This window comes from Haemaphysalis longicornis, unplaced genomic scaffold, assembly GCF_048455015.1.
Source record: "Haemaphysalis longicornis isolate Haplotype H1 unplaced genomic scaffold, Haemaphysalis longicornis Haplotype H1 scaffold_7, whole genome shotgun sequence".
NCBI classification, from domain to species: Eukaryota; Metazoa; Arthropoda; class Arachnida; order Ixodida; family Ixodidae; genus Haemaphysalis; species Haemaphysalis longicornis.
This window is the reverse complement of record NW_027526422.1, coordinates 129,259,578-129,282,483: the sequence shown is the minus strand read 5'-3', so window position 1 is coordinate 129,282,483 and position 22,906 is coordinate 129,259,578. Positions and strand designations below refer to the sequence as shown.

General features: G+C 45.9%; 2 protein-coding genes across 4 annotated transcripts in view; one reads left to right on the top strand and one right to left on the bottom strand.

Moving 5' to 3' along the window:
• LOC144146967 (uncharacterized) overlaps positions 1-22,906 on the bottom strand; it is a 494,123-nt gene that overhangs the window by 150,435 nt on the left and 320,782 nt on the right. The window lies entirely within an intron of this gene.
• Positions 1,695-20,931, top strand: LOC144146966 (uncharacterized). Of its 2 annotated transcripts, none has more exons than XM_077678953.1 (5): positions 1,695-1,908; positions 4,836-4,969; positions 12,041-12,108; positions 14,284-14,367; positions 20,655-20,931. In XM_077678953.1, exons 2-5 carry the CDS (start codon positions 4,872-4,874, stop codon positions 20,783-20,785), a joined length of 381 nt encoding a protein of 126 aa, XP_077535079.1. In that variant the 5' UTR covers positions 1,695-1,908; positions 4,836-4,871; the 3' UTR covers positions 20,786-20,931. The 2 variants fall into 2 exon arrangements, with proteins under 2 accessions (XP_077535079.1, XP_077535080.1); XM_077678954.1 differs by lacking the exon at positions 20,655-20,931 and adding an exon at positions 17,691-19,546.

Genomic DNA, 22,906 nt, shown 5'->3' with positions numbered 1-22,906 from the left:
CAGTGGGAATTGCGCCACGTACCTCTTATCGCGGCCAGAGTCGTGGGATCAAAACCGGGCGCCGCCGCGTCAAGACCACCACTCCTCTCTCGCAAAGCTTGAGACTTCTCACCGCTCTGTTGACAAACCCGCCGACGACGTATTATGTAGGGCTTGTTTGGGACGATGAGAAGCTCCTTGGGTAAGTTGGCGAATTCGGTGTGTGACATTTTAGCCACCTTGGCCGTGGCCTTCTGCAGAGCGTCTTGTGTCGCGTACCCCCGGTACGTGTCTTGAGCTCGCAGGCGACGAACGACAACCTCTTCTTCTTCCTCTTGTCCTTCTTGGGTAGCAACGAACGCGTTGAACGTTTTGACCTCTCCGGCCAATCTTTGGTTGGCCAATTTCTAGGGGGATCCTGCCGCAATCATAATCGTGGTGCCGTGCAGCAACGAGCAGCAACGAGGGACGGGACAGGGCCCGACCAAGAGGAGCTTCGCCCCTAAAACGAAGGAAGCAAGCGCACAATTATTAAAGGCTGCAGTTTATGCGGCAAGTGCTCATGAGTACTGAACCGTGGGCTTCTTCTGTGGATGATCTATATTGCCCAAGGTGTCGGAAGCATAATGGTTTCACCGTACATTCCACAGAATCGCGTCACACGTCGGTACCGCGGGAACCAAGCCTGCTGACAGCCTCTGGTGGGACGCTTTATTAACTACAAGTACGATGCGAACGCGGGGCAACTTCCAACTCACACCAACACAGACGGCTCGCAAGTGCTGTAAGAGCATGTAGCGACCCGTACATCAATGTGCCATGACGAAGGGCCTGAAGTGAGCTGAAGCCTTCTGCTCCACAGAGTAAGAACAGCCTCATCCCGTACACCACTTTGGCGACACAAAATCAGCATTGTGTCATCGCCATCGTACCCCTCGTGCGTCATTCCTGGTGACATTGATCATAACATTATGAACTGCTCCAAAAACAACCCTGACTAAACGAACTGTACTCGTGATCTCGTGAAGCTGGAGGTGCCCTATGCTGCTTCAGAAAACATTATTTTTCCTAGGGACCACTGGACTGCGCGTAGAGGTGTCTCGTCTCCAGGTGGCATTTTGAGGTCTACAATACTATGTTATAAGTGTTGAATCCCTGTGTTTCTGATTAAAAAATGGGGAAGATTAGGCGGAAAAATTCACGGCAATTTTATGCAAGGGTAATTTCCGCTCATCAAGAGCAAAACATAGTACTACTCCAACTAATCTGAATTCGATACAACCAATAGAGGACCACACGTGTACCGATTTTTTTTCTTTTGAAGGCGAACTGGTCGAAAACAAGGAACTTTTGCAAGGACGCTGGTGTGAAAACACACCGACGTTTTAAATAAAACTATAAAAAGTGATACGAACCGTGCGAAAACAACGAACCTTTTTAGAACAGTGCGCTCGTGCGTAAGCCATGTTTTTACGAGGCTGGAAAGCAGGTAGGGGTAGCCAGGGGCTCATGCAAGAAACAAGAGTAAGCCCCATGAGGCGCATATTCGCAAAGCTGAAAACACCTGTATGAAAACGAAACTTGGTGGGTTGGTATGTAAAGGCCCCACAAAGCTCGGTAAGTGGTTGGTTGAAGGACAACTAATGTTTTCGTTTTTATCAAAACCAGTGTGTACCCTGCACAGAATAACGGTTCTAATTGGGCCGACTTTCGGAATGGCTGACGTAGCGACGCCGATATCAATATCAGCTACTGCTTAAGCCAGCAGATCATTGCGAAGCTTTGCGCTGAATTCTGAATTAGGGACTCCGGCATCACGATCGAAATGATAGGACGTTTGTCTCTTCTGCTCCTTTGCATCTGCATGCCAATGGCTGCGAAGGCGGAAACAACGGTGGCAGTTGTGGTCCAGCATGCAACATTTCTTTGGTAAGAAATCCTATCGCTTGCTGCTGATAGAAATGAGAACGAAATGCTGCGTGGTTCTAAAGAGGTATAGTAGAAAAATTTCATAGGAACGGAGAACGGTTATATTAAAAACAAGCAATGCGTTCATTAATATGCCGGTATTCACACCTTCGGCTCGCCCGACAATGGTCAACGTGTATTTCGCGTTTTGTGCTATATAAACCCAACGAATCGTAAATGCATACCAGCAAGAGCAACATAAGAGCGGTATATTGGCGTAGGCTGACGTTTTCTGTTGGGTTATTCATTTCAATTCCATAACTTTAACGTATGGCCTACACACGTACACCAAGAGCGCGCGAACTTACTGACAAACTTCCATGGTGACTATTCATACGTAGGGAAGTTTGCCTCTACCTGCGTTCTTTATTCTTATGCAGTACAAGAGGAAAACTATTGCTGGTAATTCAGCCACAACGTCCTGCTAAGAGTTACAAAGGTGCGCGCACGAAGAGGAAGAGATGCATGAGTTGCAGTTCCTTCACTGGGAAATAGTGCAGCTCTCGATAGTACATTCAAGGGTCAGGGGTTTCCGGCACACGTTAAGGGGCAATAGGTTGCCTAGTGAAATCGGCAGCCCTGTGTCCGACCTATCTTATATCTCAGGCGTAGCTTCACCTAAATTCAATTGCCGAAATACCTTAAACAAATTTGGTGCTGTAAGGTGTGGTTAGATTTTCACCTGCTCCACCAAATTTAGAAGCAATGCGCGGTAGTCTACCATAGTTCCACATTAAGCGCGCACACCAAAACTTTTTTTACTTCCCAGGACAGAATCGATGGCCACCCGAAGCACAGTCCATGAGGGTAAAAGCGAAAGCTAATAAGCTTTATAATAAAAACATTCTTCCAAGGTACGGCTGTGTGGGTTAAACGATTGACGTATTATTTCATCGGTCAGTCACCCCAGGAACTGAGTTAACATAATGCGGGTTGTGTGAAGAGTGAGGATGAATAACTCGAGCGCATAAATTGAAATGCAGGAAGAATTTTAAAAAAGTCCGCGTTGGCAAAAACATTTTGCCAAACTTTTTTTTTCCAAAATTTAGCCATACGCCTAGAAAGCCGCTGTACGCAGCTTTCTCAGAATATTTGGTGTATGGAAAACTTCTTAAAAAATCAACACAGCGTGAACGAAAAGGTACGCACCATTAGAAATCCTTAGGGCACAGGCGGGCTCATAAGTGTTTCTAATCCTCCGTCACGTTTTGCACCAGAGTCTGGCTAATACAAAACTTCGTAGTGGGCGCAGCAACACCGTTACAGCGCAGAGCTAATACCGTTGCGTGATGAACAACCCGCGGTTGGCAGGTAATATTAAACCATTCCTTCACATACGTGTGACAGACCGTGGATCCATAGGACATAGTCCACGTAGTTCCGCGACATCCCCGTCGTTCCACAACGACCGTACCAGTCGACGTAGGGGTAGCGAAGCGAGTGAGGTGAGAATGGAACATGCGATAATAACTCACGGTGTAGAAGAACTTGCCACCACGGATGACGATGATAGACGTGTTGAACACTCACCCCGTAGCAGCTACTGCAAGCAAGGAGTGAACCAGTGAGAGCCGGTAGCACGTCGGACGAGAGGGCGGGAGATACGTGATCATAGGCTGGTCACATCATGTCGGGGCTACGCTGCTCATGATCGGCTGTATACGAGCTTCGGACACGGGGCTAGGGAAAACTTTCAGCGCTGGTCACGGCGTGGGTGGGAGTGATCAGCCCGGTCCCTGTACGCTCACTTATTGTACCGAGGCCGACACGGTGCGATGCTGGGGAAAGTATACTGATGAACCGGCCCCTCTACCAAAGATGTTACCTAACGGCAAAACAGATCAAACAACCCATGCTTCATGGCCAAGTCATCTATTTAGAAAGACTTGCGATCGATGTATTAACGGTATGTACCTGGCGACCAGGACACAGCCCTCACAGGCTGCACACCAGCACCTCCTTTGTCGTAATCGGGGTTTGTCAGGGGACCACGAGGCACTGTCCACCTATGTGCCATGAATTTATTAGTAAAAATATCATGCACCCCTCCGTATAACGCTGGCGATGGTTGAACGCGAAGATTTCTCGTGATGGATACATTGATGGTCGTCTCAGTTTGGACTAGTTTCGACCATGTGGAAATGGAGCAACCCAATAGACGCCGGCTTCATAACGCGAAAGATTCAGGTTCGATCCTCGCCACGGAAGCGTTTTTGTCTCTCACTTCACCCATGATTATTCAACATAATAGATTCTTTCCTGGAAGACGTTTTCGTTGTACAGACGCGATGAGGGAGATCACTAGAACTTGGCTTTAAAAACACATCAATACCAACTGCCAGCTGTACACTAGTACAAAAAATATTATAAGGGTAGTCATGTATATGTACCCAACAGGTGTCTTTCAGTGTCGATTGCAATATAAGTGCTCTTTGGCCCGCCGGTTGTCTGTATGTTAGCTTCTTTATTTTATTTTTGTAACATAATAGCGGCTTTCTAGAAGTTAGATATATCAGGTGAAATAGAATTGCCGTCATATATTCATATTAGGGTTTAATAAGGTGCGTTTATATATAGAGGCTGATCAGAGGTGAAAGCAATGGCCATTTCTTCAAACAGCAGTCGAAGCCAGTATATATGTATCCCCGTCATACCCTGCCCATATTACCTTTGTAGGGATTTAGCAGTGCTTTGAAATGGCCGACGCGGAATAGAAAAACATTTGTATGATTTCATGTTCGGGACCCCAGAATACGCGTTTTATTTTGTGGGCAATTTGTCGTGGGTTTATATCCATATCGCGGCAGAAATGTGTTCGATTAAGGTTGTCTCACCCGTCTTTCATCGTGATATTCTGGCAATCAAGGTCATGTTTTGTTTGCGTGCAGGTGTACGCGGCATTCAAAAGCGCCTACCTTGCAGCAATGACGCCAGATTTGGCCAACGGTCTTTGCGTTGGCCTGTTTCGCCAAGAAAACAACAGGAATTTCATTACTGCCTACTTTAAAAACGGAACTTTTGGGTGAGGTATTCCATCGATTCCTTGTTTTCTTGTTCTGGAGTGCCTTGTGCTGAATTTTCGGTCATCCTGACACGTGTTCGGTAGCGATAATGCTAACGACCAATCCCTTTATATTCTGCCTTCTGGAAGAAAAACATTGTGGTATGCCAAAGTTTTCATCAATAAGTCGCCCGATAATATGCTGCACACAAACCTCGAAATTTTATTTATACTTTCCCAGCCACATCTACTGTTACGGGCTGTTTTTGTGGGGGCGCTGTCAAAACAGCACACGACGAAAGGGCACGCGACAGAAGAGCACCGACATAACAGCACGGCGTCAAAAGGGCACCCGACAAAACAGCACGCGACAAAACAGCACGGCGTCAAAAGCGCACGCGACGGAACAGCACGTTGACAAAACAGCACAGCGTCAAAACAGCACAGCGACAGAACGGCACGATTTTATGGAACGCCTAAATGGGCAAATATTTTGATTTTAACGTGGATAAAAACACTTTAGTGGGCGCAAACTGCTCTCTCTGAGGTTCTCTTCACGTTTCGTTACTCTTTCTCGGGAAAAATACTACGGCTTTAATTATTACAGCATGTGGGATATCCAAAATGAAAGAAGCAAAAGCCAGGGACGACATTTGGTAAAACTTTTGTTCCTTTTTAGGTAGCCCTACAATTTTTATGATAATAATAATAATAATATTAATAATAATAATAAGAATAATTTTATTGCGATACTATTGTTCCTAATTGCTTCGTCACTTCTGTACTTCATCTGTACAGCACTCTGAAGCTTGTGTTTCCGGTGTTCCCGCGCCTTAAGATGGAGGGAAAGCCAGGGATGCCTTATCAGTGAACTTTGATCGCCCCCGCCGCGAGCTCGACATGTAGGTGGCGACAGCGTCGCGCTGCTAGTGTGGATGCTCCGCTGAGCGGCCCGTAAGAATGCACACTATGGGCGCGCTTCGTGCCTTTTTCTTGCCGTATGTGCGCACGACAGGTGCAAACAAGAGTGGTATGCTGTGGTTCGGTTACTCAACGTTCAATGTATAGCATGGAAGCGGCAGTCAGTTTTAATTATTGCGCCAAAAAACGCGACGACCCACCGGGAATCTCAGAATGGCCGTAATTGTGACAATAAACTTGTACGCTGTGGCTCGTAGCAAGCTCGATCTTTCCAGACTATGGCTTTGAGCCTTCAATAAAAGCATAAATAGAAACAAATCAGGAAGCCTCGATCTCTGAACTTCAGTTTACAGCGGCAATCTCAATCGCTTTCACTGGTAGCATGACGCATTCTTGCATTTGTGGGATGCTCTGAAATGGTAACACTACTTAACTGCCCCGAAATTCCTTCTAAGAGCTTACGATATTTTTTGTGTGTTCAAAAGGCAACATAAAATTACTGAATTTTGATCAGCGCAGAGATATAAATGTAACCGCTCTGACGGGTCTTTTAAATGAAATTTTAGCGACTCTGAAGGAAGGTTTCATGAATAACGGTTTCGGATCACCTATTTACGGCTTTCGTCGCAAGTGAACTTGCGAATTGAATTGTCAACGCACGCAGTACAATCAACATCTCATGTTTAGCTAGGTTTTCGCAAAGTGACAAGCAGGCTTACAGTGTGCAAACCAAGCTTCTGGGACCTCACAGTGAGCACAAATTTTCTGTGACGGCTGCTCTGTTGAAGATTTGCGTTTTTTTAGAATCTAACAGGTGGCTGCAACAGCGAGATGTGTTTGCATTCTTGCGTATAAGGTCGCTTACGAACCCTAAAGACGGCAATAAATGAAGTTGCGCTGTTGCAGATGTAGTAAAACATTTCCTTTTTATTTATCGTTGCAAATCAGCGTAACGGGTTCCCGGTAACTACTTTGTTTTGTAAACTGAATATCGCCTTTGTCTTGGCATTTAATTCTTGAGGATTGGTAAAAAATTAAATTCTGCGCATTTCATTTTTTTTCGGGAAGGGGGAGGGGGGGGGTCCTGCCAACGTTGCAAGAGCAGCGAGAAGATAACGCATGTAACGCGCGCGAAAAGCCAAACTATGGTTATCAGTATTATTTACAATCGAAACTACACTAGGCGTCGTGTTCTGTAGCGGTGAAAAAGCAGTACACGTATTTTCCAAAATGTATAACCCCCCTATGGTCCGAGATTGTCCAGAAATTGTGGGATGCCTTTTTCAAAATTGTATTAAAAGCAAGCATTGTGGGGGAAAAAAAACCAGAGAGTCATGGCACACACCCCACACACATGTGGGCAACAACGTGCATTATATATTACGCGTTTTCTCCTCTTTCTTTAAACTTAGGTCTACCTTAAGAGGTTAAGACGTGACCAAATTAGGCATTTGGTTATGCTGAGTGAGACACGTTTCTGGACAAGGTGATTCATGCCGGATTTGAAAATGATATATATGAAAATGACACACAAAATGCCACATGACTGACGCAAACTCACAACTGCTTAATTTTACCGAAACATTCCCCCTAAATACTCTTGCGCATCTATAGAAACGTATTTTAAATAATACGTAAAATTAGCAACTCGATACAGTTGAATAAGTGTTTATTCCTCCTCCTGAGTATAACCAACAACGGTCCAAAAATGGTATTTATTTTAGAAAAGGTACGGGAAGGACACGATCACACAGACGCTTGCGGGTGTAAAATACGTGTCCGGTAATGTATGGGCGATAGCGCACGGGTCGTGTGCACTGTAAATGTTTTTGTTTGTTTCTTCTTTCTATAAGGACACAGCGCAATTTTACAAGGGTGTGGAATTTGCACGCGTATGCACAGGTCTTGTCGCTTCTTACCCGTTTCGCGTACTAAACTTTTATCCTTTAAATAATCGCCACGCCACCTTCAAAAAGCACCCTTCGACGTTCCCGAAACGGCAGACGACTGCACTCAACAATAAGGAAAGTGCTATGTGTGGAAGCAATGTTTATAACACGTTTCGCACTCAAGCGGTGACCACAACGAAGATGTTTCATGGAATTAAACCAGCGTATAAACCCGCAACGGCCGCTGATTATTGCGTTTCTAGAGGAAACGAGCACGCAGAGGTTACTATGTCATTGCTTACTGCCAAACGAGCACACATATTGGTTCTTTTGTCGTGTGCAGCACGCGCCTTGCGCCGCACGCAACGTGAAAAAGCAGACGACGCGAGAGCGCCGTCCACACTAGGAGCGGTTCGTACCGCCGCCGCCAGGGGCCGACTGTGTTCGCGCTCGGGGCGAGGGGAGCAACTCATTGTACGTCTCCGCGTGCGCATTGTACGCTCTGCGTTCCACAGCAGCCACTGCCCCTTTGTTCGTCTTGGCGGCAACAAAAGCCGACCCAACCCTCGTTTTCACTGAGGAGAGGGAGGAGGTCGAGGGGAAACGAGAGGGGGCAGTTGCTAACATGCGCATTGAGTGGAGGGATTTTGAACACAAGCCAGTTTATTTTGAGAGCGGGACTTGGAAACAGGCAAAACGCGTTCGGGTTGTTCCGTGGTCCACCCGTTCTTGCATCAATCGTTGCATAAATCGTTGGCTTTTCATTGTACCATGACAAGTGACAGTCTTTGATTCTCGCAATTTCAGGGAACGTAAAGCCGTCAGAAAGATGCACACGAACATGCTTATGTATTTTAGCGAATGAACTGCATATGTTTCTGCACAAATGCGGTTCCCAACAACAGAGTTTGTTGTTTATGGTGAGTGGCCTGTTTTTATGAGCTCACCTGCTGCCGTCAGCAATTGTTAGGCTCCCGCAACACGCCGGCAAATTGAACAAAGCATGTTAGCCAGCAGTCTTCTAAGCCTTGCAGCAAGATAATAGGCGTCATAGATAATAGCTATATGTCATATTTTCGGGGAAAATCAAAAGTATCGAAGCTGCAAGCTGCAAAAGTATCAAGGTCCAAAACCTTAGTGCCGCTTCGCTTGATTCTAACTGCAGATATCGAAGCAGTTCAGATGAAGAGCACAGTATCGCAGCTTAGGTAACGCAATAAACCATTCATCGGGTAAAGTTCGTTTTTTTAAATAGCGAGAAATCGGCGAGCGTGATCGCTAGTACAGCTTTATGTTGTCTGATATTCAGTGGTGCCGGCCCACTCCCATTTTCGATACATCATGTAACCTAAATAATATTGTGCCTGTAAAAGCGATCACTGCACAGCCTGAATCGTGATACTCGCTTCTCAAGCGTTAATAAACGAAAGGATACCAGCAATGGAAGCACGGGAGAACATACTCGTACGACGACAAGTTCGCAGGCAGCATTTATTTAAAATAATTTCAGCCTTAGCAAATATATTATGTACGGACCGATGCAAATACATTGTGCACAAATACAAACACGTAAAGACAAATAAACTGACCCCCTCCCTGCTTCCCTTATACAGGCGCTCATGCATAGGTGAAGTAGTGGTGGGACATTTTTTTCCTACTTTGAAGTTGGGACATGTTTTCCGGCACCATTTGTTCCGGGACTATCAGTTCCGGGGCCAGTAGCTCCGGGACCATTTGTGCCGGGAACATATCGCCCGCACATCGTGCGTATGGTCTTCTGCTTAGCAGTTACACAGGAAAAAAACAAACACGCCTCAAGTTTAACGTACACTGCAATGACGTGCACTGCAAACACCCCACGAGATTAGCGTTGCACATCCTATAGCAGTTTTTTTCGCAATAAGGCGGGTGTTCGCGAACCACTTCCGTGCGGCCGGAGCCATGCACAGCGGATTGCGTATAACGCGGCTCTTTTTACGCCGCACCAGGCACCCTGAAACAAATTTAGCGTTCTCTCGCATTTAGCAACATATGCCTGCGTTTATCTTTAATAAAGTAATTGTTTCTAGTAGAGCTACGGGCTTTTGGGCCTCTATTGATGCTGGCGCGCATGTTGGTATGAAGGCCGGATCACAGTCTGGTACGCCATGATGATTAAGATGATGATTATGATGATGATGATTAGAAGCCCTCCATCTGTATCGGGACGTCCGTTGCCACCAACCAACTTGCCTGTCTTACTCTACTCATTAAACCTACCCTTTATTACCCTAACGGGTTAGCCCTCCGCCTACCGGTTTTAAACTCGCTTCTCCTATTGCCGTTTTCCGCAGCGCCACCTGTAGGGGCTGGAAAGAGCGGATAGCGTTGAGCCGCTGAGCCAAAGAAAGCGAGTTAGATGCCCGCAATGGTGGTTGCATTTCAAATGAAGGAGAAGAGCGAACACGCCGGAGTGTCGCCGTTTAAATGCACGCGAAGAAGTGTGAAGTCCTTCACTGCGGAGCATCCCATATTACAAATTTAGCGTTCTGGTTGTGAAGCCTAAAAAAGCTGAGAGAAATGAAAGCTTTTGTGTGCTTCTTTTATTGAGTCCGCACTGCGAATACAAAAAAAAAAACGGCATCAAGGCAAGAAAAGACCTTAACCCGGTACCGAGGCATGCTTTGCAGCGGCCGTGATCTTTCGGCTCCCACAAGAAGATCTTCTCTTGCTGCTGTTTTCTTTTTCTGCTGTTTTATCGAAAGTGTAAAAAAAGAACAAGTGCCAGTTGAAATAGGCATGCCTCAGGTTATCATGAGCCGCTGCAACCCAAATCACCTGGAATATGATGGAAGCGAAAAGCCGAAGTGTAATCCTTAAGCGCTACTATTCTGACGGATAATTTGCTTCTTACTGAAGTCCTACACCACTTAATTCTAATTTATACATGGGGGTTTAATTTGTTTAACAGCACAGAGGAGCTTTTAGTGGGTAAGAAATATTTCCGCAACAATATTGCGCGTCAAAGCAGCGTCCGCGAATATGAGCTACTGTGGATCGTGGCTCATTGGTGACCCGGCAGCTCACATTCTTCACTTTAGTGAAAAAGACCGTCACTATACATCGAAGTTTTCAAAAGAATGGCGTCAATGAGCAAATGAATAATTCAAACAACATTTATAAGAAAAGTAATCAAATAATAGAGGATCCAGGAACAATCCTCAGTAAATTAACACACAAAAAAGTGTTCACGAAATATGCAGATTCATGGCTCTGCGTTAAATTACCACGAAAAGGGCACAGATGCCGTCTTCATAAAAATAGATCCCTGAATTCATGACCAAAAACCAATCAATACAACGGGATCGAGGAACCACCTTTAATAGGCAATTACTGGAGTAGTCGTTTCATAGAAATAATTGCACATATAACCATGCGTGAAAAAGAAAGTAATACGAACAAGTAAAATCTGTAATTGATATCAACGGCTCACTATGTTGTGTTGCTTCAGCCTATCACAGGCACACCTAAATCTCTTCCTGTACCGAAATCGCCCTCCACTGGAATATGCGGGTGCCTAAATGTCCATGTACTGATATGTTCCTGCACAGATAAGTCTTGTAAAAATAAGTTCAAATGAATGTGCTTTTCTATTCCTTACTTGCCGCAGAATTTGGATTCCGTTCCGGCGAGTGCACTATGCCATACTACCTAGCAACGCCACCGCACCCAACTTTTGCAGTGTCTCTTGCAGTGTGCTGTTTTGTCGCGTGCTGTTTTGTCGCCGTGCTCTTCTGTCGCGTGCTGTTTTGACGCCGTGCTCTTCTGTCGTGTGCGGTTTTGTCGCTGTGCGCTCTTGTCGCTGTGCTGTTTTGACGCGTGCTGTTTTGACGCGTGCCTTTTGACGCCGCGCTGCTATGTCGGTGCTATTCTGTCGCGTGCCGTTTCGTCGCGTGCTGTTCTGTCGGTATACCGTTTTTGTGACCGTGAATTTGCAACCAAACTTTCTTTGTAATTTTTGGGATTTAAAAACGAATGATTTGAGCGGCTCCAGCCAAATACCGGCACATGTATTAAGTACTCGTTCATTACCCTAAACGCTCGTTCCTTCATGAAATATCACTTATAAAAGACCGTGTCTAGTCAAGCCTGCTTTATTAAAGTAAGCTTCGTCTCAAAAACAGCAAACAAATATGATAATCTAATCAGATATTTATCGTCGGTCTTCTACGGTGGCACATTCGATGAAGATCACGAAGTTGCGCGTGCTTGTTTGTGACAATACTTGTGTTTCTGCTTTCAGATCGAACCACACAGAGGACTATACGTTTACGGATGCGCCCGACGTGGTCAATACGACTTTGGACAGTGGTAATTACAGCTGATTTTTTGGGGGGAGCTCAACCAAAGGGTCAGCAAAAAGCAATTCATTACCTATGAGTTCTTCCTGTGCCATCACCAAGGATATATATTATATAGGTTACTTCTGGCGCCACACACGCCACAGCACCTGACCGAGCTTTGCCCTTTAATCTTATTACTTTAAAAACCCAAATTCACACATTTACTCAACAGGGAACAGAAAAGCACTCACTGCGAAAGGAATAAAAAGAAATAATAAATAAAGTAATCTACCTGCTCTGGCTAAGGGCGTTTGAAAAAAAAATTCCTCCCATCCACGCTGCTGAGGTGGTTGGAAAGAAAGCTTTAAACGACACCCACAACAACTGCCCATGCGACGTCACTTAAATTTACACCCGTGGCTTTAAAAAGAGTGCAACCAGACATTCTGCCAGCGACTCTCGGGTATTCAGTGGGTCGGCGTCCCGCACGCCGCAGCGTCGGCAGGAAGAAAGCGGAGAGACGCGCCTTTCGAAGCGTGAGACAGCGGAACCTAGCATCCTGATGTGCTAGATCGGGGCTACTAACCGTGTGACACAACCGCAGACACTGAAACAATTCGGCTTGTGAGCTTAGTGATTCCCATTTATACCGATTTAAACTAGTTAGTTCAGTAAGTGTGAGAATTGAGACAAAGCCGAGGAAAAATGTATTATCGCTACTTATCAGAACCAGTTGCTCCTTTCGAATTTTGTGACACCTGTTAAAACGCATCCGAATTCATATTCACCAGCTTAGAAAACGGAGCCCCATTCGTGGCAAGCAGTGCACGAAAGAAAACGTTTCTCTGGCGGCCAGATGTCTGTATGTGGTCTCTACATTTTGTGCTCGCGCCCTGCAAACCAATCCCAAACGTATCTTTCCCGTACGACCACTTAATTCGGTTGGGTCCGGGTTACCCTGGAGGTGGTGTCGAACAAGATAATCAAGCCATGCGAAGGAAGTGCGGAATGGACGCGAAGCTGCGCGAAAACAAGCCCAAAACAACTGTTGCTAAATCAGGCGACATAGCTGTCCTGCCGACACGTTCACCGGTGTGAGCAAACCCCTGCGAACCGGGAACGCTGGGTAACCATTCGCCGCGTCATCTACATTGTGCTCCATGAGTAAAACCCACCCTCTCCCTCCTTAGCCCCGTTAAGAGTTTCTTGTCGCGCACGCCACGAAGCAACCTTTGGCTGGTAGAGGTAGAAAGATTTGCTTTAAAAAACAGGAACAATTTCACTGGGCGAAGAGGGGTTACCAGCGAACCATTTGACCACACGACATTGAGGTGACGCATACTTTATTTCAAAGGCAATATGAAAATTTGTTTTGATGGGACGCGCCCTTAATTCCTCTCTATATCACCCACAGCTTGCTCTACCCTAGCAACGGGCGAGCGATGAGACGCTTTCGCTGCAAAAGTGCACGACACGCTGCATTCACTATTCCTGAGCTTACCACTACTGTTTCTCTTGTCTTGTCCTCTTCTTCTCAATACGAGGGTATAGAAATTAGTTGAGATCTGGGGAGCGCATCGTCTTCCTTTGTGGGTGTGTTTATGTGCGGGGGGTAGGGGTGGACACGTGCAAAGAACAAGTGAAAGTGGGGGCTCATAAATCTCAGTCACAGAGTAGAACAAAGACATCAATACGTCAAATATGTCTTAAACATACACGCGGCAGGCATCTCTTGCCACGTTGGTAAAAGCAGTGCTTGAAGGGATGGACGAACGAACTTGTCAGTGTTGGTCCAGTACAGAAAGACAGGTGACTTTATTTCGGGATGAGAAAAGATAATTTTTTGCTAAGAACCATTTAGGTTGCAGAGAATAAGAATGGTTGAAAGCTATAAGGAGAGGTTATCTCCCTGCTGTGTTCATAGGCAGTCGGATGTAAAGAAGGATTACCCTTTGCTCTTTTCTGGTGGTCCTATTAATATTTCAGCGGCTCAGACTTACTATATATCAGAAACTTATCTCCCCTGAAATGAGATTCCCAATACATTGACCTGCACTAAAGACCGCAGGGCGACACACCAGCAGAGAAACTTTGTAATCAACGGCTCGCAACTTAAAGCTTCATTGTTGCTTCGCGTTGCCGGTGAAGGCAATACAAGCAACTGCTTAGGCACTAATTTTCTCGTTGTAATTTATATTTTCAGACTCCAGCCAGCATTACAAATACCAGATGCTGTATGCTGATTTGGAAGCTTGTTTTATAGTGAACTTCCACCCTGCATCCGTTGGTAAGAAACGCTCACTCCTCAAAAGCAAGAGTACTAATAGCCTTGCTATTGTGTATAAAAATGATGCTCTGGTAGCTAACAGATGCGCTCTCAAGGCCGACTTTAAAAAAAGACGATTAGACACTTGCAAGTCATAAAGGGGGCTTCTTATAATATATTACGCAGTAAGATGCAAAACCGCGTCGGGTGTTTATGCTTTTTTGTCATCTCAACGACAGGCGGAACATAGAGAGATACAACCAGACAAGCGATCCCTAACAGAGAAGCGTATTGAACCGAGAGCATAAATGCACATGACGTCACCCACCTGATGTTGTTGTCAGTTCATTAAATCTCACCTTCATGACGCAATTGAGGGATAGTCAGAGGAATAAGAAGGAATCGAGGTTAGCGTGAAGGACATCGTCCGGTAACGCGCCGGAACCAGTACTTAGACAAACCGATGACTGCCCGCGCTCGCATGCAGTCTTGCCGCACCTGATTTTTTCAGCCGAGCTCCTGGATTGTTTAAACGCCCACTGTAAATTTGCAAGGCCTCCAGAGTCATGCCGTTACAGCAGGTTGTGGATTTAACTAATCCGCAAAACTACGTTTTGGTCCATGTGTGCGGGCAGGTCAATACAGAACCTGGATAGCGACGTCCCGTAGGACAGCCTGTTCTGCACTGGCGAGGTTCCAGCCCAGGGGGAACGAACTTTATAGCAGAAGGGCTCAAGGGCTAATGTGTTCGGCGTTGGAGCCCTCCTTGGCAGCTTAAGAAGGTCTGATTACGGCGGGCGATTACGGGGTTGCAGAATTGAGCCTGAGCGCCGAGTCAAGTTCGCAGCCTGCAATATTCACACACTTAGAAATTCATGCCAACATCAGCTCTTATGGCATTTGGCAATGTGGATGGGGGATGAGCCGGGTAACTTCGAGGACTACAGCAACAAAACGCACACGACTGAGGTAAAATACGAAACGCTGGGCTACGTATGAAACTATCTAAAGGGGCTGGAGCGTTACAGCTTTATTCCTAGGACACAAAATTGGCCGCGTATCTATTGCTTTGCTGAAAAACAATTGGCGCCAATCCTACCTGTGAATGGGGTTGGAAAGCAAAGCTGTAAACGAGACCCACAACGATTACCCATGCGACGTCACTTAAATTCACTTACGTCGCCCTAAAAATAGTGAAACCAGAGAGAAGTGAAATACATTTAACCAGACCCTCGATTACTCCAAAGAGGTATTCTTCGTAAGGTAACTTGCATGAACGGTGGTTGGTTGAGCTTTATTGGTGTAGCACGAGTGGAAACACGTTTTCTATAAAATCGAAGCACAAACTTCTCACTTCTCCATTTCTGCCCTCGCGGACGGTGGCGACGAGATTGGCGGCATAGACGCAAGAGTTGAAGGAGGAGAAGCAGGAGAAGGAGGAAATACTTTATTCAGATTTCCGAATGGCCCAGATCAGGGACGTGGTTCTTTCTTCACTGTAGCCCATATCCAGACCACGCCGCCTTTGCTCTGTCCACCAGCTGAAGCTGGGTAGGCAGAGAGGAGCTGGACAGTAGCATCTCCCATTGCTCTTGTTCGGTAGTTGACGGAAGGAGAGGAGGGTGCTCAGGGCTAATGTCGCACGCCCCGGTTATCTGGCAGAGTGTTCCTACTTCTGAGCAAAGTTTTCATTCAGCGTCGTAGCGATTCGGGTGCATTAAGCGAAGATGCGTCGGGTGTGAGAAGGAGCCGGATTGTGTGAGCCGTAAGGTAGTTTGTTGTTCAATGGAAAGGTCAGGGTAAGGCGAAGGTAGGGTCTGTTTTAGAAGGCGATAATGCTGGGTAAGGTCCCTGAAGGAGATAAGCAGGAGACTGCCCTCGTGCAGCTCCATAGCATGGGGGGTAAAAATGCAGGCTTGGTGGGCGTATTCGTTGCCTTCCATGGAAGCGTGAGTGGGTGTCCAGATAGGCTGAATGAAACCATTTGGGGAGTGGTTTTTAAGCATACGCAGTGCAGGTCGGGACACCAAACCCGACTGGTAATTTTGGTAGGCTTGTTGGGAATCAGTGACTACCTTACGAACCCCTTGTTGAGTGAGAGCCAAGGTGATGGCTGCCTCTTCTGCTGCCGTCATGTCTTCAGTCTTGAATGACGCACAAGCAAGGAGGTTGGTTCTGGAGGTAGCCACGATGATGGCGTACTGCTGCCCTCGATGTTGGAGTAGGTTCTGTATATGACTTCATGATCCCCACCGAGGGTTGTGTTGAGTGCTTGAACCCGTGCTTGCCGGCGATCCTCGTCGTGTGAGGGTTTCCTATTTCTAAGCAAAGGGAGGGAGCACGTTGATTTCTTGTCGAGGAGCGCATCAAGACATTCTGTGCTTCCCACAGCCAATATGATGAAGGATGCGGCGACCCACCGCAGTTTTCCTCATTCGGAGATTTTGAGTAAAAAGATGGCCCTCTATCGGCTCTCCCACCATGTTGTAGAGCCCCGTGCTAAGCGGCCTCTCTGTGGACGCACTCATGGGAAGACGAATGGCTTGCTCAACCGCCTTTGTAATCATTATATAAAGCAGCTTTATGTCCTCTTTGCCGAGACGAAGACATGGGGTTGACGTTAGTGATTCTTGACAGGACAAAAGCTTGAACTAATCGAAAGGTATCGTATTCCTTGAGGCCTCACTTCTTGGTGGCAACTCGCCTGATCATACGTATGACTTTATTGATGCTGTGTTTATGGCGATACAAGGATACGTCACTTTTGGAGTTAGCCTGAAGATGTAGGCCCGGGATCTTGCTGCTGGGGCTTGGAGTGATGGCCTGGCCATCAAGGAGTGTTTGAATGTGTTCCTTAAGGTGTCGTTTGCCGTGAGGGCGGACTACAAGGATCTGGGATTTTTTACGTGAACACTGGAAGCCAGAGGCTTCAGCACATTGGCACACTAACAGTGAGATGTCATGGGTTGGTGTGAGCGGTTTTAATTCGCTATCGCATGGCATTCAGCGAGAATGCAAGGGCTGAACACGTAGATCTGCTTGGTGAATGCACCACTTGTCTTCCCCGTCTCCGCGTGGGCTCGTAGCTAAATGGGTAAGACACCGGGCTCTGGCTTTGTTACTCTATTAACTTAATTGAAGGTTCGATTTCTGGGTGGTGAAAGTAAGTTCTTTTATTTGTTCGCGGGAGTTTTCTGTTGACACCAAGGGTCGCAGAAGAACCCTTGGGGGGTAGAGGTAAAAAGCTTTGCTTTAAAAGTCGTAGCAAGAGAGTTGTGTTCCGGCGCCTTTCGCACGTGACGTCCTTCCTCCCTTTCTCTCATATACCTTGTGTCTTCCTTCAGGGTGAAGGCTAATTCTTGTTTCCTCATGATAAAAACATCGTAAGGGAAGTCGAAGACAAAGAAAGGCCAACCACAGACACGGCGCTATGTGTTTTCCCTTTCTCTGTCTTCATAATTTGCAATGTTTTCACTGTGTACGTTCACCAACTTACCCAGTTCACCGCACTCGTGGTTTTATCAATTTGAATTTTGTCTACGTTAGTACTTATTTAGTACCAATAAAAATAGGTGGCCAAACAATGTTGATGTGGCGGGAACCGGAGAGCGTGAGACGGGGATTACGTGTTTAGAATGACATCAAACCGCACAAAAAACAGGAACAAAGAGGAGCGACGCACACATGCGCTTACTCGCAACTCCCGGTTTATTCAAAAAACCCGAAATATAAAGATGAACACAAATCGTAGATTAGACCAACATGGTGCCGATTAGCGCGTGCTCCTTTCCGTGAAGACTGATAGATGATTTGCTTACACACTTGTTATTGTGTCCCCTGATAAAGTAGGCCTCAATTAGTTCCCTGACAATCTGATCATGATGTCTATACCGCACCACAGTGTCATCAAATAAAGATGACACTCGCACATTTTTCAATGCGAAGGAAGATTGGCGCCTGTTGATGTTTTCATGGTAGACGCATGCTCTTTCAGACGGACGTTTAGACAGCGTCCATTCTGGCCAACATACACAGACTTATATGATAACGGAATTCTGTAGACGATGCCAATCGCACAACGAACAAAAGGCTCCGCATTGGTGACGCCACACTCGTTCCTCCGTTTTCTAGGACTATCCTTGTTATAAACAATGCGGCAGAGACTGCCCACTTTTGTGTTTGCAGAGAACAGCACCCTTACGCCGTATCGTAACAGAAAATGTCCTGTAGTCCCTTACGTCCATAAAATGGCCCACGGCTTGAAGAACGTGGGGTCCCGATACTTTCACTGGACGAGGGTTGAGATAGGGGGCGTGTACTCGAAGCTGGGCTTCATGCCCATTGATCTGGTAGGATATTTAAACCTGCACGTCTCGAAGGGTTCTAACTCTTGAAGCAGAATAGAAAAACACAACGTAATCTTACAACTACGAATCGCCGATCAGCTTCACAACGAAGCAAGCCATGCGAAGACATCGCACCAAATAGAGTCTGATGTGAATGCACCGCCTACGATCCGAATGCATTCACAGTGGTTTTTCCTTATGATCACTGTAAAGTACACCGGAAGATTTTTTTCACGTTAAGAAAGCGAAGTTGCAAGTTAAACGAAGCAACAAATGTATTGTTCGTAGAAGCCGACTGATACGTCAGGCTGTATCACTAATGTGTGCCGTTGCATAGTCTGTTACGACTGATACACAGGCTGTCCACATCTGATCTTTTTCTTTCCTCCTCATCAATCTTTGTTTTTTTTATAAGCTCGTAAAAGCGTTCAGGTATATAATTGGCAACCATGCAATCTAACGACAGGCTTTCTATTCTACTTAATTGAAGGTCAGCCTAGTCATAAGTAAAAATAGTTGTTGTTGCTAAGTGTGTCACACTTGTGTGCCACCCCGTACTTACATCCACTTTGTGAGTTTCATATGCGAAAACCTCAAATGCCAACTGCACGCAACGTTAACTTCGGCCTTACTTACTTTGAACGTGCAGTGCGTAACACCAAATCAACTGGGACATGACTGCTAGCCCCGTGACGCGCCATTGTAGTCAGCTAGTAGCGTTAAAAATAGCTCCATAACAGACAACGCTGCACGTGTAGGTGGATCGCCTCAACAGCCATAAAGTGGAAGTTATATTATAGCCGGCCGTGTGCTTGGTCCGCCGGCCAGCCGCTCAGCTCAAAAACCGGCAGAGCTCATACGGGGGGGGGGGGGGGGGCTCTTATCCTGCAGCTGATTTATACGCGCGCTGTTGCGTGAAGCCTTTCACCAGAACGGCTGCGGAACCAAGGACGCACTCCCCGGCTGTGATATCACTTCAGCCTGGCCGTAATGCTCGCACTCTTCTTAATTTCCTTTCTAAACTCCCCCATTTGTGCCGTTGGCTTGCGGCGTGCGCAGGCGTATTTTAGCGGCTATTTTTATCTCTTAACAGGCTTTTGGGAGTGTCTGCAAAAATGTATCCAAGCAGTTGAAATTCTCAGGGCAGTTGGCCTGAAATGCCCTATTTTGCGAAAGGCTGTCGTTGTTCTTCGGTCAACAAAATGTCTGCCGCTATAAAGAGTAAAGAAATAACGAACACATTATTCATCTGATAGGATATTACCGTGGTTTCTACAATAGAAGCATGTCGCAGCAGTACGCGCTGCCACTGTGCCACATCAGCGTTTTGTGAGCATTTGTTTTGGCGGCACATACCCCCCTTTTCCAGTAAACAACAGCGTGCATTGGCTAATTGACCCACTTCGCAAAATGCTAAAAACTACGAATTTAAAATGTAAAAATTGAAGAACATCGCGCGCTGCGTGACACCTGAACGTGAATCTACGCGAGCAGTAGAAAAAAAGCCTTCCAAAGTAATTCGCGCCCGACAAGTGAAAGCGGACTGAGAGACACAAACACCATGTAACGGTAAAAAAGTTGCTGATAAGCATCGTGGGGCTGTCGGCTTTAAAGAACGAAAAGAGACACACGGTGCCGCGAGGTATTTTCTGTTTCAAAACTATATACGTCAGCCTGTACCTCTCACTCACTCACTCACTCACTCATTCACTCACTCACTCACTCACTCACTCACTCACTCACTCACTCACTCACTCACTCACACACACACACACACACACACACACACACACCCACACACGCACACACGCACGCACGCAGGCAAGCAAACGTGTGTGCGGAAATATACACAAGTGTCTGTTTTAGCGTGTGTCTGGCTTCCATTAGCTGTGTTGGAATGCTTTCCACATTCGCAAAAACTGCGTATAAAATTGTGTTGAAGTGCATTCTGGGACCATGCAGGCTGCCGCCTGTGGATATTCAGGAACGCAACGAGCGCACAGGTCACAGCTTGCACGGAAACCCACGCCCAGGCATGCCCAGGGACTATCTACGACAGCTGGGACGAAGAATTGTGCCCTAGTTTCCTGTAGTGTGCCGAATTCTTTGAACAATGTTTTGTTTTGGTTTGTGGTAAAGGGAATTTCAGTTTAAAAATATCTCACAAAAGGGAGATATAGCTATTGCTGCTACTACACTCATGTAATGCATTACCATGAACAAATAAATACATTATTATAATATATTGTATTATTATTATTATTATTATTGTAAGGACTTGTAAGGACTTTGTAAGGATCTTGTAAGGATTTTCTTCTTTTCACTCACCCTTCCGTATAGTTACGCTTATTGTAAGATGTCTTTTTGCAATTGACCAGACATTACAGTTTCTATTGATTGTGTAATGTTGGCTAAATTACACCTATGGTATTTTTAATCTTCTTTGAAGTTGCTGTAGTTTCTTCTTATTTTTTGTTAACTCACTGTTCATTTGCCAGCTGTTGATGTATTTTATTGCTGTCTTATACCTTTTCTGTGCGCCAGCACGAATCGATTGTGTAAAGTCGGTTGGATAGCGCTATTTTATTTCTAACCTTCTTTGCCGTTCTTGTAGTTTTTTTTTTGCTCACTGATTGTTTATTAGCAAATTGTTGATGTACTACAGTGCTCCATTTTCCCCTCTGAGTGCTCCAGCACGAAGGCTTCTGCTGTTCCTGGGCACAATATTAAACATTTATTGATTGATTGATTGATTATTATCACTATTATTATTATTATTATTATTATTATTACTAATACTATTACTACTATTATTATTATTATTATTATTTCGGTCGTTCAGCTTTGCCAAACCACTCATGCGTCATACAGTAGCTGTCTCTGCTGCAGTCTTTGGTAGAAGCCGGCTTGCTACAGTCTGCTTTGACATGAGCAATGCCTTTGATGTAGTCAACCACTCGTTATTTCTTTTCCAGCCTGTGCTATCAGATATTGAAACGTCAATTGTTGGGGTTATGCGCTGTTTTCTCCAGACATTGCTATGGAAGCGTTAACAGTGAGATATCAGTCAGGTAAAAAGCAATCAGAGGTATGCCCCGAGGCACTGTGCTGGGCGCGTCTTTTTTAACACGAAATCTTGGATACAGCAAGATTCTCCTGACTTCATATCCGTCACTGAAATAACGCCGGGAAACAAACGCACGGGAAACGGCAGCAAAGTTTCATTGACGCGGCTAGTGCTGCCGTGTAGATGAAGTAAAGCGAAGTAGTGCATAATCACGCTGACGAGCGCCGACAGTTGGCGCCTCGATCGCGCGGCGTAAGCTGCGTAGTTTCTCAGCGCGATATCGCCGAAAAAGGCAACGACTGCCGACAGGCGAATGCCGCGAGCGTGTCTTATTTCGTGCGAAGAGAAACGATGCGAAGAGAAATAGAAATGGTGCGAAGAGAAAGAGAAATGCGTTCGAGCGTCCATGGCCCTAGCTAGGAACTCTGCGCCTCGTGTTCCACAAGCCGAGTTCGTCGCAACGCAATTGTCTGCCGTACACGCCATGAAGCACGACCGGAGTGGTCGTACCTTTGCCGAAGCGAACCGCCAGCAGGACGTCGATGGCCATGCACACCTACAAGACAGCCGCCAACCCGCAAATCCTACTCCTTTCGCTGCAGATTTCGCTGAAAATTTCCCTTTCTCGTTTTACGAATGACACAGGAATCAACCATTTATATTGATTTGGAATATTGATAGTGCTTGCGCAATTCAAATTCCGTTTTTTTTTTTGCTGCATGCGAATAATATTACGTGGCGCAGTACGGATGACATCAACCATGGTTGGTGTTAAAGCGATCTATTTATAAAAAGAGAAGCACAGTTTTTCAAGATTAGGAAAATTATATTGCGTAATGTTCGGCACTGGTATTATGTAATCGTAACTGCCGTTAGAGCAACAAAAACAATCTTAATTTTGCTCCCCTCAAAGGCGCAAGTTGTCTCTTATAGTCGACAAACGCGACAGCTGCAATATTCCTATAACATTCAAAGTTGAGCTATTGTGCTGCGCGACTTGTGTCCCGTGACGTGTATTACCAAGCTTTTGCCCTCTTCCGCAACCCGTCTCACATTTAGTGCCCACAAATAAAGCTCGGCGAGCTAGCAAGCCGTCTCTTCTTTCACCCTTGTCCACAATGAAGTAAAGTCTTTACGTTCTTCAATG